Below are 16,073 nucleotides of genomic sequence, written 5' to 3'. Positions count from 1 at the left end.
ACACGTTCAAATAAAAATTTTCTTCATTGTTTTTCCTTAGACTGGAGATTATGTGATTTCTTTTTTTAAAAAAGTATAAGTAGAAAAGACATTTACTAAGAGGATAGGGCACATGTGGGTGAGCAGAATCCTACAAGATAGGATTCAAGATGAAAGATACCCTCGCCATGTGAGGGAATGATCCGAGATCAAGAAGGTGCAACTGAATCATGACAAATACATGGTATAATGCGTTTAGAATGAGGAAAGGAATCAAGTTATGCAAACACAAAATGGAAAGTCTCTGACTATGAATAAATACAATGAGCAGAGATCTAAGAGTCCCAGGGAACCACAGCTTGAAAAGGAATGTGCTGTATATATTTATGCTGGTGCATATAAGATGTTTATTAGGAAATATTTTTTTCAGGCAGTAGAAAGACATAAATGTAAAAATGCAATCACCTTGTCATATTTGGCATTAAGAAGAAATATATTAGAAATATAATAAATATATTTCTCTTCAAGTTCCCTCTTTTAAGAGAGTTCAAAGTTATTAAATAGGAGACAGAGAACATCAAAGAAAAATGAGTACATAACTATAAAATGTACTTCTAAAGAAAGGTTAATGAACATGGTATTATTTATTTTTGGAATCAAAAGATCAAGGGATAATTTAATAAGGATCAGGATCATTAATTTGTGCAAGATTATTGTACAGAGCTTTTTGGCATTTTTATTGCAGGTAGAACAATAGGAAATAAGCTGAAACCATTATAAAAAACAATCCTTCCCAAAGTACCTGTGCACACACATACACAGACCACACACACACACACACACACACAGATATAAGTGTATGTTAGTATAAAGAGTCTGGAGGGTATACATCGAACTATTAATAGATATTATTTGTATAATTGTAGATGTTCTTATTTGCTTCACATCTATATCTTCTAATTTATCTATGGTAAGCATGAAATATTAGTGCAATAGAAAAACATTTATAAAGTGTTTATAGATACAAATATGTCACTTCCCTCTGGTCCCTATCACACTGTCAACCCCTAACCTTTAAAACTTACTTTTCATAAGATGTTGTATAACAATAGTACTGGTACCCGATTTTATCTTTTTCAGATGCTAGTCAAAGATAACCAGCTTTCAGACAAGATCATTGTTTTGCCAGGGAAAATTGAAGAAATCTCACTTCCTGAGGCGGTAGATGTGATCATTTCTGAGCCAATGGGATACATGCTGTTCAATGAAAGGATGTTGGAGAGTTACCTCCATTCCAAAAAATGGCTGAAAGCAAACGGTGAGTTGGCCAATTCCTGGTTCAAAAAATAGGCTAACTTCTCTGTAAAAGTTGCTGTCCTCTTTCCCCGCATTTTCCCTGGACAGAAAGGAGAAGGGAGCATGTGTATTATGCCACTTCTTTGATATTCTCATCTTATTCTCCCAGAAAATGAATGAGCTAGTCTCCAATCATAAAGACACAGAAGCCAGTGTGCTGCATAGTATTCAATATGGTGTAGAGGACCAGTTCAGTGGTCTGTATTTTGTCTGGTTTCTATCACTTTCTTTCTTAACGAATTTGGCCTAACACTTGACCTCTTGGCTTTGGTTTCCTCATCTGTATTATTAAAAATAACCTCTAAAGTCCTTTCAAGCATTGGCCTTCTGTAATGTGAGAAACTCTCTGGGGTCTGCTTATTCTTTCTAATATATTCTTTTCCTACTGTATGTCTTTCTTTCCCTATGATCACTACATATAATTGAGATATTAATATAAAATCCAATGTCCTTTTTATGCTGTCCAAGTGTCTGCATGTGCTAAGCAATTTGCATAAATTAATTTACGAAAAACTTACAAAGTATGAATGAGAGAGTTTTTTAACTTATCCAAAGGGTTAGTGCTGAGGTTCTTGGTGACCTTATACTCCTTCCACAGGGGACGTTTGGCAGTGTCTGGAGACATTTTGGATTGTCACAACTGAGGGAGAGGGTGCTACTGGTATCAAGTGGGAGAGGCCAGGGATGCTGCTAACCTTCCTTCTGTGTACAGGACAGCCCCCTACATCAAGAGTTATCCAGCCCAAAACGTCAATAGTGCCGAGATTGAGATCTGGGTTAGCAGGAGGCACCATTATGATCCCCACTTTATAGAAAACTGAGGCACGATGGAGGAAAGCAACTTGGCAAGGACGCACCTCTAATAAGTGACAGAGCAGGGATTTGAACCCAGGTCTGTCTGACCCTGAAGCCCACACTCAGGACTCCTGCACATACACTTATTTTCCACTCCTCACCAGAGAGAGTGGATGTGTTCCAACAGCACATTTTTTTTCAATTCAGGTGTAGAAAGTAACTGGTCAATTTTAACAGTTGCATCTCTCATGAGAATTGCAGCTCCTTACCCCAATTTCATTTACTTTAAATTACCCATGTTGTGACTTCCCACCGTGATATCCTATGATGACAAAATAGTGAATAAAAGTGCAACTGGTACATACCAAGGTACCAATATATGCATGTAAGTAAAGCTTGAGGCTCATCTCTAATTTCCTACATGCTTCAAAATTTAGGGATTCAGGAATAGGCACTTAAAAAAAACCTCATGCAAAAATAAGTAAATAAACTTGGGCAAAGTGTACCTAATGTCAGTAACTTCATTAGCATTCCCATTGTCAAACAGCCCAGGAAGATCTTGGAAACCTTGTGCTCATGTGATGAAATTCAACTGTGGGAGATGAAAGCAAAGGAACGAAGCCTCCTGGCTTTCCTCCTCAATACCCCCCGGAAAGAATTTTTTATTTTTTTATGGGCTTTTTCAAATGGGGAAGTGCTTTCATATGATGAGATTTTAAACATAGTTAATTAACATGCATCTATTGAGCCCCTCTAAGCTGAATATTTAGACTTAATATCTGGGCATCCTTTTTCCCCAGGTATTTGGAATGGATATGAAATTTTATAGTGGGCTATGTATCTTTAACTAAACAAGTAGAAATGAAGACTGATTTTATCGGCTTTCTACCCTGTGTGTTCCTGAGGGAAGGATGATTGATTTTTTTCCTAATTATTTTTCTTTTCCATCAAAATAAGACATAGTTTACAACATCAAATAGTAAGAAAAAGGTTTCTAATGAAAGATAGTAACCCTGTGCCACACCTCTTCCTATCCTGAGACTGCTCCCTGAAGCCTATTCCTTTCAACTCTAGTCTCTGTTTCTTCTATTATTTACCTACATTTTTCTATATAAAATTATCATATTGCTATTCCTGTCCTCTGGTTGAGAAGTTAGCTCTCCTACATAACAGCTCCTTCCCCTCTTGATGCACCCTCGCTCCTGCCGTCCTTTCAGTAAATTTATACAGCTCCTCAATCCTTTATCCAAACCCTTGGGGCCAGACACATTTCAGAATTCAGAATCTGGGGGACTTTGGAAAGGTAATACAGTCATATATCATATATTACTTAACGTCTCCAGGGGGATCTGAGCCAACATTCCGTAATGAAACACTTTGTGTTTCTGCAACAAAACATACGAATATGGATACCAAGTGAGATAAATAAAGACTATAAATAGACTCATGTCAGTTCAGGTCAGGTTTTGCCATCAAATGATGTTGGAAACTTACAGAAATCTGTTGCATTGCAGAGCTTTTTGGATTTCAGAATTTAATCTAAGGAAATATGGACCTAGATCATTATTTGGTTGAATCAGTAATCAATCTTTACATTATTATGAAAATGTAAATATTGTTCAATGCTGAGTCAGGTGGTAAAGTAGGTGCATATGATTATGTATTTTCTCATGAAAGCTCTTGTTTTTCCTGGAGTTAATTGCCTTGTTTTTTCATTAGCTTAATTTTCGATATACTCGTGGCTAATTTTTTTGATGCTCCAACAGGTCTGATAGGTGCCTATGGGTATTTATTCTATGCAAGCCTTCCTCCTGCAGTCCTCTGGCCTCCTCCACAACAGTTGAACTGGTTGCTCTGCAGTCCTATTGCATGGCTACCATACTTTGACTTTCCATCATCATTCTTTTTGTCTCCTTCTTTCTTGGTTTACCTAAGAATATTCTCCAATAGCATCTGGAGAGAGGGTGCTTGAGAAGTTACCTCTTTTTGAGTCCTTGTATTATCATTTTGCTGGGTAGAGAATTTTAACTTGAAAACAAGTTTTACTCAGTAATTTTAAGGCTTCTTTTTTTTAGTTTCTGGTTTCTAATATTGCTGTTGAGAAGTCCAATGGCATTTTGACTCCTGATCCTTTAGAGTGACATAGTTTTTCCCTCTGTACATTCTTAGTGTCTTGTCTTTATTTCTAGTCTTCTTAGCATGAAACTTTTAAAATTCTTGTGCTGGACATTTTAGTGAGTGTGTTGAATTAGAAGACTCCGTTTTCTTCAACTCTTGGAATTTTTCTTATATTTTAAGCCTTGGATGATTTTCTCTCCTCCGTTTTATCTGATATCTTTGGAATTCCTATTAGGCTTGGGTTCAGAACATCTTCCTTTGAAACTTCCCAGGTTTACTCAAATAGTGATACATATTACTTATCTACCGTTGTTTAATATCCTTCTGTCTTGAAATTGAACAACCACCGCCCAATCATTATTGTTTTGACCCCAACACACAAGATTTAGCTGGGGACATATGAGTGATGTTATAATCATGCTTTATCTCTGACCACCTCTGAAAATACCCTAAATAAAACCATCTGTTCTGTTTTAGCAGACATTGCGGGAGCATAGTTAAGGTTTGGGGCCATGAACTATTGGATGAGATTCAACTCCCTGGATTTTTCTCTTCCACTTATTAGCTCTGTGATTGTGGCTGAATCGCTTAAATTTCTGTTTCTTAGCTTTCTCATTTATAAAATGGGTATAATAATAGAACCTACTTTATATTGTTACAAGGATTCAATAAATTAATCATGGAAAGCCCATTGAAAAGTTCATGGCAGAGACAGCATAATCAAGAAATTTTAGGTATTCTTATTTTTTTTGTGACAGCATCTCCAATTTCTTAGGCAATCCTCATTTCTGAAATATGGTTAATGGTTCATCTTTCTTTCATATACAGTTTAATAAATGACTATGACAAAGAGTTTCCCTAAAATGACAAGAATAATAACACTGATCACCATGTCCACCTGCTCAGGAAGGCCGACTTCAGGCATGCCAGTCCAGGTGTTCATTTGCCCACAAAAGAATCTACCTTTCTCCTTGTGACTGCAGATGTAAGGAACAAAATGCAAGTGTGGGCTTCCCAGCGTGGGGGATGATGAACCTGCATATAAGCATAAGTTCCAACAGCACCTTAAAAGATAAATAGTCAATGTGATTGCACAGGGACAAAGTCTAACAATGAAAATAATAATGTGATACAATGAAGGAGTGTTGATTATTTTCCAAGCTAAGCTGTTTTTACAATAAATAAGAGGGAAAAAAATAAAGGAAGTGCCCAGAGTTCCAAGCACAGGACATATAGAAAGGAAAAATGCCAGTAGCCGAGAAGGCAAATAAGCCAGATTAAATGCCTCCCCTAAGACCCTACAAACTTTCGGTATAACACAGCTTGTGACTTGCTTTGGTGTTCTTTTTTATATCCCCTCTGGTCTTCTGCCTAATTTTCCTATCCTTGCTTTGAGGCAAAATTATATTTTAGCTTGTTGTATAATAACTGAAATAAAATGAAACAATGGAATTGGCCACATGGCAGGTGAGTGTACCCCTCAGTTAGAAGGCAATAGGAGTCAACTTTTGGGTCTGTTGTCTTTTGCTTATTAGGAATGATGTTCCCGACATTCAGTGACATCCACTTGGCCCCCTTTTCTGACGAACAGCTCTACATGGAACACTACTCCAGAGCCAACTTTTGGTAATGTTCTCTTTTCTCTTCCCTTCCTTTTCCATTTAGAAACCAGAGTTTCTAAAGCCATTGACATTTGGGGTCATCTATTGTGAGTGGGGGCTGTCCTGTGCACCGTAGATTGTTTAGCAGCATCCCTGACCTGTACCTACTAGATGCCAATAGCACCTTCCCCCCAGTTGTGACAATCAAAAATGTCTCCAGACATTGCCAAATGTTCCCATGGGGGGCAAAATCACCTCCCATTGAGAACCACTGGAGTAGACACATCAGAGAGCTGCTTAGGCAATATCCAACTTCCAGAAGACTACCCTGCTGCTGAAATGACAACATCCTCCCCCTCCGTCACCATCCATTCCTTTGGCTCAGGGCTAAGGCTTCTGCTACAAAGTGCCTTTGTCAGAGAACGTATCAATCAACACACCTCCATGTAAATTAGTTGATCAAATCTTTTTTGGAGTTTTGCTGCTAATTGTCTGTTGGCTTTTGGGCAGTTCGCTTTACCCTTTGAGACTTGGTTTCTTCATTTGTAGAATGAGAACTAACACAAAACTCTTGCTAGTTCTAAACCATCATTCCTTCTGGCATTCTTCCCTGAGAACTGTCTTTTATAAGGAGAAGGAGGGATGGAGAAGGATATTGGACCCATGGGAGGGAGAAACAGAAGGGATATGATCCGAGTGGGAACGTTAGGTGAGTAGCAGGGAACACAGGCATGTGCTGGTGGATGGATGAGGATGGATGCGAAAATTTAAGCTTTGAGTTCTGGCTGAGGAATGCAGAACCCTTCCTGGGTTTTCTCTTTGTAATTCTGTCCTTTGGTGAAGAGGCAGCAAACAGGAGGTGCTTTGGTTTCTTGGGTTACAAAGGTTGATGAGGAGTGGGGCCAAAGGGCTAAGATTTTTCTTTCTCCCCAATTTTCTCTTGCAAAAATAGGCTTTCCTACCACAGATTCATAGGATTTCGTGGTTTCTGCTCCATCCATAATTCTGAAACTCCAAGCCACAGGATTACCAATGGAGGTGAATAGCTTCTTGATGTGTGTGGGGTGATGAGGTGGAGGAGATCTTAATTATGATATGTTCTGTAAGGTCGTGCTGACCCTAAATGTTTATATTTTAAAGGTGACCTCCTGAGTCAATGAAGAGGCTCAAGAGTTAGGAATTTCAGGTAACAGAGTAGACCAGACTACTGGGAGAGTTTGGTTGTCCAGACAGTCCTTGTGTGACCTCCAGACTGTACCATCTGTTGCCATATTACTGCCATGAGAATATTAATGATCACAGTGGATTGACGAGGCTCGCATCAGCATACAAACATGCTGCTATTTAATCCAACTAAAAAGAAAAAATAAACAACCTTTTTTATACCTCACATCCCCAGTCAGCCACTACCCATGGCTCTAAGTCCCTTTGCAGCAATTCCTCAAAATGTTTATCTTTACTCAATAGTCTCCCATTCCCCACTTCAATTTTTCTCAAGGCATTCTACCCAAACCATCTTATCAAGGTCATCAGTGCCCTGACATCCACATTGCTAAATCCAGTGATCAAGTCTCCCTTCTCCACTTATTTAACCTACCAGCATTTGAGCATTTGCCCCACATTCTTTTGATTTTTTTCCTGCCTCACTAGTCACTTTCTCAACCAGTCCTCCTCTGGTTGTCACTTGTCCCCTTAACCTCTTGATGTTGGAGTTCCCCGAATAGCCTCTTCTCTGTCCACAGTTACTCCCTTGGTGAGCTCACCCATTCCCATAGTTCAAATACCATCCATATACTAGTGATTCCCAAGCATATCTCTCCAGCTCAGACATGTCTGTGAATGCCATATTTGCCTATAGCCAACTGCCTCCTGGACATCTCCCTTTGGAGAGACTTTCCACGTCCAAAACTCAACTCTCAGTCTCCCCTACTTCCATCCCAAACCTGCTCTACTTATAATCTTTCCACCTCAGTTGCTGACAACTTTTCCTCCCAATCATTCAGGCTCAAAATCTTGAAAGCATCTCTTTCTTTGCCCTTCATATCTAAACCATCAAGAAATTATGTTGGGACCAGCCCTGAGGCCTAGTGGTTAAGTTCAGCACACTCCACTTTGGTGGCCCGAGTTTAGTTCCTGGGTGCAAACCTACACCAGTCATCACTGTGGCAGTGACTCACATGCAAAATAGAGGAAGAGTGGCACAGATGTTAGCTCAGGGTGAATCTTCCTCACCAAAAGAAAAAAAAAATTGTGTTGATTCTACTTTCAAAATATATCCAGAATCTAACCAATTTTCACTATGTTCAGTGTTCCCCATTGATCCCAACACTATCATCTCTCATCTTGATTATTGCAGTAGTTTCTTAACCTGCCTATTCCTAGCATTCCCAAACCTTCCAGTAGGTTCTACCCAGTCTGATTCCTCATTTCCTACTACCATGTTCATTCAGCTCCAGCCACACAGGCTTCTTTGCTGAGCCTCAGACATTTCAGAACTGCTCCCAACTTAGGGCCTTTGCATTGCTGATCCTCCTGTCTGGAATACTTTTCCCTCAATATTCATGTAGCTAATTCCTTCATCTCCATAGAGTCTTTGTTAAATGCCACCTTCTTGATAAGACCTAACCTGATCACCTTATTTAAAATGGCAGCCGTACCACTCCCACTTTTTCTGCTCCATGTTTTTCATCTATCACCTCCTAAAAGATATATAATTCCTTTATTTATTATTATTTATTGTCTGTATCCCTCCTGATAGAATGTAAGCACTCCAAGGGCCAGAATTCTATTAGTTTTCACTAATGTATCCCAAACACTCAGAACAGTGCCTGCCACATGGTAGGCCCTCAATAAATATTTCTAAATGAGTGAAAACTCCAATAATCTCAAGCATGTATGGAAATGATCACTATTAAGATTTTAATTTATATCTTTCCAATTTTTCTGTTTTTCTTCTTTATAAAATTAGAATTGTACCATAAATACCACTTGTTAGCTTGTTTTTTTTTACTTTGACAATACCTTGTTGACATGTTCTCATATCTTTTAGACATTTTGCTGCAGAGTATTTCTTTTGTGGCTAGCTCATAAGTTATTGACTCAGCCTCCAAGGTTGGCTATTAAATTGTTTTAATTACTATTTTAACTCTATAAACTCAATGAGAAACAACACTAAGGTATTGTTTCTATATTCTACAAGAATGTATAATTTTATAGAATTCTATATTCTATAAGAAACAATGCTAAAGTGAACATCCTATTACAGAAATCTTGGTATGCATTCTGATTATTTTCTTACAATAAATAGCTAGAAGCAGAATTACTGGACCAAAAGGTGTGAAGAAAGAACTTTAAAAAAATTATTCTTATATATTGCCAAATTGCCCTGTAGAAAAGTTTTGCCAATTAACACTTCCACCAGTGGTACATGAGAATGTCTGCTGAGTCTTGCCCATACGGGATATGTTTTTTTAAATGCCAATTTGATTTGCAAAAAAAATGGTGGCCAGTTTATTTTTAATCTGTATTTCTTTGATAGCTAGTGCATTTGAACAGTTTTATTTTTAGTCAACAAACACAAAAAGTATTTTAGAAAATAGAGTTATCAAAATGCACAGCCTTCACTTTCCTTCTAATTCCCCTCCCTTTATAAAGAGGTTTCTGCATTAGACTGCCAGCATGGGAGCCTTTGGTTGTATTGATCCACAGAACTTAGAAGAGGCAGAGAAGTGGAGATGCTGGCTGAGAGGAAGGAGGAGGATGCAAAAAAATGAGTTTAGGGGCCCGGCCCAGTGGCACAGCGGTTAAGTTCACATGTTCCACTTCTCGGCAGCCCGGGATTTGCCGGTTCGAATCCCGGGTGCGGACATGGCACTGCTTGGCACGCCATGCTGTGGTGGGCGTCCCACATATAAAGTAGAGGAAGATGGGCACGATGTTAGCTCAGGGCCAGACTTCCTCAGCAAAAAGAGGAGGACTGGCAGTAGTTACCTCTGGGCTAATCTTCCTCAAAAAAAAAAAATGAGTTTGGGTGTATTCTGAGGGAGTGAGCTGAGAGACTGAAGCACAACTAATAGGCTAAATAAATAGGATCACTAGATATAATCAATTATCAGTCTTCACCTGACTTTCCTATCAATAACACCTGACACTGTTGACTCTTCACTTCTGGAGCCCGAACCTGGTTTTCCCCCTTCCTCACTGGCCTCGGCTTCTCAATCTCCTCTGCTGATTCTTGCTCATGACCTGAATCTTTAAGGTTGGATTTACTCCAGATTTAGTTCTTCAATGTCTTGCCCTTTCTGTCTACACTCCCTTCCTTACTAACCACATTCACTCTCTGGGCTGTAAATGCTGTCTTTATGTTGACAACTCCCATAGTTAGAACTCCATCCCAGACCTCTCCCTGGAACCATAGACTTTGGATGTCCAACTGGCTGTAGATGGCTCTGCTTGGATGTCTATGGGGCATCCTAAATTTAACATGTCCAAAGGCAAGCTGCTGATCTTCACCCCCACACATTGCCCACCCCTTCAAAGCAAAAACAAAACAAGCAAAACAAAAACCCAGCTTCTACTACAGCCTTGCAGTAGCCTCCTAACTGATTTCCTCTTCTTAAACAATAATCAAAATGACCTTGATAACGCATAATTCAGATCATATTCTTCTGCTCAAAACCTCCAGTGGCTTCCTACTTTCTGCATAGTCAAAGCCAAAGTTCCCACAATGGATGGTAAGATCCTACGTGATCTAGTTCCTCCTTGCTGCCCCTCTGATGTCACCTTCCACACTCCTCTTATCCACTGCACTCCGGCCTCACTGACTGGTCTCCTTGCTTCCCCTTGAACATACCGGGCTTGCTGCCACCTCACTGCCATTCCCTCTGCCTGAAACACAGACAGGCCTGTGGCTTGCTCTCACCTCCTTCAGGTCTTAGCTCACGTGTCATCTTCCCAGGGAGACCTTCTATCAGTTAAAAATTGTAATCTCTACCCTCCTGGAAGCTCTTACCCCACTTTTCACTTCATTTTTCTCTATAGCACTTATCACCATCTGCCATATTACATGTCTTTACATACTTATTTAATGTATTGCCTATCTCCCCTCATGAGACTATGAGTTCCATCAGAGTGGCTGTCTTGTTATTGCCGTCTGCCCATCATCTAACCTAGCTAATAGTAGGTGGTCAATACACTTTTGTTGACTAGAAGAAAAATGCATTTCTCTGTAAGAATTCTTTATATATTAAGACTCTGTTATATTTTCGCCAGAATTTTCAGTTTGCCTTATAATCTTCTTTATGATTGTTTTCACCACAAAAGAAGTTAACAATTTTTGTGTAGCAAGATCTACCAATATTTTCTTTATAATTTCTTTCTTTTCCTTTATTTTGAAAAGGGCTTCCTCATCCTGAGTCTGGTATTAACCTCCTTCTACTTTTTCGCATTTTCACTTTTTCCATTGAACATTTTTTAAAATTTACATTTAACTCTAAAATTTATTTTAGTTTTAGTATGCGGGAAGCATATAACTTTATCCTTTCTAAATAACCAGTTATGGGGCTCTCTCTTAATAGGCAAGAGTATGTTCTGATGTTAGTGGCAGTCACCTACAAGATTAATAATTTCCTTTTCTTACTTAATTAAGATTTCTGGGCCCTTATTAATTAAGATTCTGTAAAGTATCTCCTGAGAGTAAAGCTCAGTCATGCAGACTCATCATTCCCAGCTGTAAAACTTCTTTATGTGATGGGCAGTCCTGGTATTATTGAAAATAATTGGTTCAGGGGTTTTAAACCAAGGCCTTTAAATACAATTTTAAATTGGTTCTCGTATCAAGAAAAATATATACATAGGATTAATTAAGAGGAGCAACCAAATATTCTCAAGAAGCTTGGGATGGACCTAGTTTGCCTTGTTACATTTATTACAATTAGGGAACTTGTAAAAACATGGGCAAAATAGGCAGTAGTTAAAAGCCAGGTGGTTCAGATTCTAGAGCCAGACTGAACTGTATTTAAGTCTTGGTTCTGTCAATTACTAACTATAAAGGCTTAACTAAGTTAATTTAATCTCTCTGAGGCACAATTTCTTTATTTATAAATTAAAGATAATATTACCTACCTGGGTCCAGGGAAGTTTCAGTTTCAGGGATGGTCCTCTGCTTGTACTTTGCTACCATGACAACCTGTTTTTCACAGGCCAGTGTGAGGGTTCTGCCAGACACTGAGTGTGTCTATCCCAATTGTACATACAGGGACTGGGGAGATAACCACCCGGTGGGTGTGAAGCCTCTGGATACCCTGTGAGATGGACTTGATCCAAAACTTCATTCACTACCTGTCTTCCATAAGCCCCCACTAACCAAAGGTGTTCTAAATCCCCTGGTATCAGTCCAGCTCAGCCTTCTTATCTAACATTCCTCAAAAAATCCAGATATTCTCCTTTCTCCAACACAGTTGCTTTGTCATAGAAACCCAGGTCCCTCTGGAGAAGGACTGGGGAATATTTACCATATGTGCTTGTGATGGCACTGCAGAGTCCTTCCTCAAGGGGCTGGGCCTTCACTTCAATCATGGACCCGTGGTCTCTGGATCCATAAACCAGATGTGGAAATTGGGTGAGATCTTTCCATTGTGACAGCAGACATTGTCCTGCTCACCAGCTAGCAAGTGTTTTTTGTTCTACAAAGTGAGTACTGTCTTATTGACTGTACATCTGTTTCACCTCTCTGGTAACACTAGATCTATTAACAACCACCACAGATCCCTGTGGGTCAAGTTACCCTAATTACCACTCTAGCCTTGCTTTCCAACACTGTAATTATGTCATTCTTGCCTAAGACAGTTAATTACTGCTTTCTTGCTTCTGACATTCTGAAATTCCATCCAAGTTGTGCTCATTGAGAGCACAGTTGAATGGCAGCGTCCCCATCTTTGATCCACTGAGGACAGACACCCTAAGCTTCTCAAAGATACCACAACTCTCTCACTAGTTTGTTCCCTATTACCTTTATGACAGGTGAGTTTCCTGGGCTTCCCCTGAGAACGCAGTGGCGTGTTCTTAGGTCTTCCTAGTAAATCTCCCTAAGCCTTCTGACTCCTTCCTCAATTCTATGCTGCAGAAGTTCTGGAATCTCCATCTCATTGACTGTAAGCCATCCTCCTGACTAAGCTTCAAACTGACATCCCAGAAGACTATTAGGACTGATATCTTGCTAGAACATTGAATCCTATGAGTGCCCATGTCAATGAATTGTATCCTATACTGACTTATATTCTATCCTTCCTAGTCTAGCACACTTAGAATCCACTCCCATATGTATTTCCCTGGTTCTTAGCAGAAAATATTGTCCAGCTTCTGCAGTTTCTGGGGTATGTAAGTTATCTCCTGCCGGAATAGGAATTGTCCTTACTGCTCAGGCTGTGCTTGAGCTGTCAGTCTGACAGCAATGAGGGGTCATTAGCCTGGAGACAGTAGACAATAGTGAGGCAGATCCCGAGGAGAACAGAATAATCCTGGAAGGCACAGGCTTCAGGAGAAGTTGTTGTGCAGTCTTCAGGCAAGGGGAAGCTGTTCTCTGACAAGAGGGATGAGAATTCTGCTCCTGCTGGCATGAAGGCTTCAGGAGAGCTTGAAAGGTATTTTCAGGATTCTCTGCCTTGTCCACTCAACTATCACAATCCCAGGTCTAAGGGCCCTAGTCTCTCCCTGTCCGGACGCCAGCTTTGATACATAAGACCTGTCAAGGTTGCACATCCAGTCTCCTTTGCAGCTCTTCTACTATTACTGTTTTACTATGTTGTTTGGAACAGGGAGATGGGGCAGTTTCAGAGTCAGGAATGTGGAAGTCTTACTTGTCAGATTCTGTACCTGATTTCCAGCAGAACAGGCCTTGGAACACCAAAGACATAAGAATTCCTTTAAGTTCTGCTGAAGCAGCCCTCTGGATTTCACAGTGTGTCTTAAGTTGGAGGTTGGCTGCTATGAGATTATAATTTTCTTTTTGCGAGTCTTCCAGTGCTGTTAACAGAGGCTTGCCTACCCCTCAATCCATATAATTATCATTGCCCCAAAACTTCAAGCACACGGTCACCATCAAGTCCAATGCTTCACCTTCTGCATTTACTACATCCTAACTAACCTCCAGGGAGACCGTTAGTAATTGTGATGAATCTCCATGTGAAGAGTTATCACCCCCCACTCACCACTAGCAATGAGGATTCTATTTTCATCAAAATGATGAGTAATTCCATCTTGAGGGTCTACATTCTGGGGCCACACCTCATACTGATTGTCTTAGCTTGGGTTTCCCAGGAAGCACAGTCTTAGGCAAAGCTTAAAAGTGACAATTTTATTAAGGAATGCAATCCCAGTGAAACAAGAATGGAGAGAAACAAAAGTGAGACAGAGAAGGAAGGATAACTAAGGCAAAGGTGCATTACTGAGCTGACCACCACATGGTATCAAACACCAAGAGATTGCTTCATCCAGCAGGACCATCTTCAAGAGATTGAAGGAACTCAATCTCAGGACAGTTTACACAGAGGATCAGAAAGAAATTAACTTATCCACTGGCTTTATACCCCATTGTTCAACTGTTCACTCCTCAACATTAACTAGGCTATACTTCTGACTTGTGCATGCATGAACACTAAATGGGTCTCATGCCCCAGAGTCAACAAGGATGCCCCAGGGCAGGAGGGGAGAGAGAAGTAGTGCAGGCCTGAGGTGAGGCACTGCTGGGTTGTGCCCATGTGGGGCCAGATGAGCCTACACCTTGGCACAGCAGGGGCAGAACACGTTGCTGAAGATTCCAGAGATGGTAAGACTGAGAGGATCTGAGGTGACACTTAAAAGGTGATGTACCACCTAAGGAACCGCAGATACTTCTCAGTTTCCTTTCCAGAGTATTGTGAGTGATGGTATTCATCCATCATTCTTGACAAGGGCAGAGCCAATTGAGTGACATCAGGGATGCCAATGGTGGATGGCCTGTGATCAGTTATTCTTTACAGAAATCAGAAGTCTGTGCTTGCAAAGGACAAGGGAAGATGAATGTATGCAGACTCTGCCACAGGCAATGAAAGCTCCCTTCTTGCACTTTTCCACCCTGAGTCTACTAAATGCCTTGTTGACCATGGTACTGCTGAGAAACATTATTTTTAAGGAAATCCATTCGACTGAATGGACAAGCTGCTAAATTCTACTGCGAAGGTAACGGATGGTTTGTTCTTAGGCTACTTCTGCCCCCAAACTGAAATTCCTACTAACGGTTCTTTTGGCATAGCTAAAGTTTTAGACCTTCTGATCTTTTTTAAAAATATATTTGGCCGGATAGTCACTGATTCATGGAAATAAATGTGGACCAAATAAGAACGTTTAAAATTACCATGTAATATAACCAAATTTTTGTCAGAAGCCAAGTATATGGCACAAAGCATCACAGAGAAAGAACTTTTGCAGGAATACTATTGTGACCAGCGCCATCATATTTTCATTTTCACATGCTCCTGTCCTTCTTTCATTTATACTTCATTGATTCCTTAGACTATAATCTCCTTTCAGCTCCCCAGTATTTCTTCTTGATGTTTCCTCTGCTTCTCTGTTTATATCTGCAGCTCTTGAACTCCTCTGGCTTTTGCTCATAGAATAAACCTCAATTTCTATATTTGTCTCTTTTGTAACCTAAGTCAAACTCATAGCTCTTTCATAATATTCTGCCTCGGGCCCAGACCTGTGTAGTCAGGAATGCAGTATTTCAGTTTCTGGATCCTCTGGCATCAGAGCTTTTCATTTCCAGACAGAATCGCCAACTCCAGCGGACGTTTAGCTCACCATCCCCTGGCCTGGTTCTGTACATTCTAACTTAAAGCAATTTAGTTCACTCCTCACAGAATTAGGACTTCACTGAATTAGGCTAAACTGTTCTCTCAGAATTACGTTCATAGCACACATACAGGCAGACTCTTATTTTATTAATTGTTTTCTTTCAGTTACGATGCTTTTGGTTTTTTGATTTTTTATTTTCCTTTTTTTGAGGAAGATTTGTCCTGAGCTAACATCTGCTGCCACTCCTCCTCTTTTTGTTGAGGAAGACCGACCCTGAGCTAACATCCTTGCCCATCTTCCTCTATTTATATGTGGGACACCTGCCACAGCACACTTTGACAAGTGGTGCATAGGTCTGCACCCGGGATCCCAATCAGCAAACCCCGCTCCACC

At 40.1% G+C, this 16,073-nt stretch overlaps 1 protein-coding gene across 8 annotated transcripts in view; it reads left to right on the top strand.

Moving 5' to 3' along the window:
• The window catches only part of LOC124240600 (histone-arginine methyltransferase CARM1-like), a 249,880-nt gene that overhangs the window by 206,912 nt on the left and 26,895 nt on the right, over window positions 1–16,073 (top strand). For all 8 annotated transcript variants that reach the window (XR_006888951.1, XM_046663693.1, XM_046663692.1 and 5 more), the window contains exons 6-7: window positions 1,120–1,297; window positions 5,784–5,874. Coding sequence is in view for 7 of the 8 variants with exons in the window: in XM_046663693.1 (XP_046519649.1) it covers window positions 1,120–1,297; window positions 5,784–5,874 (269 nt within the window). In the remaining variant the exon portion in view is untranslated. The remainder of the gene's footprint in view (window positions 1–1,119; window positions 1,298–5,783; window positions 5,875–16,073) is intronic.

This window comes from Equus quagga, chromosome 6 (assembly GCF_021613505.1).
Source record: "Equus quagga isolate Etosha38 chromosome 6, UCLA_HA_Equagga_1.0, whole genome shotgun sequence".
NCBI classification, from domain to species: Eukaryota; Metazoa; Chordata; class Mammalia; order Perissodactyla; family Equidae; genus Equus; species Equus quagga.
The sequence above is the reverse complement of the archived record's forward strand: the minus strand, read 5'-3'. Positions and strand labels throughout refer to the sequence as shown.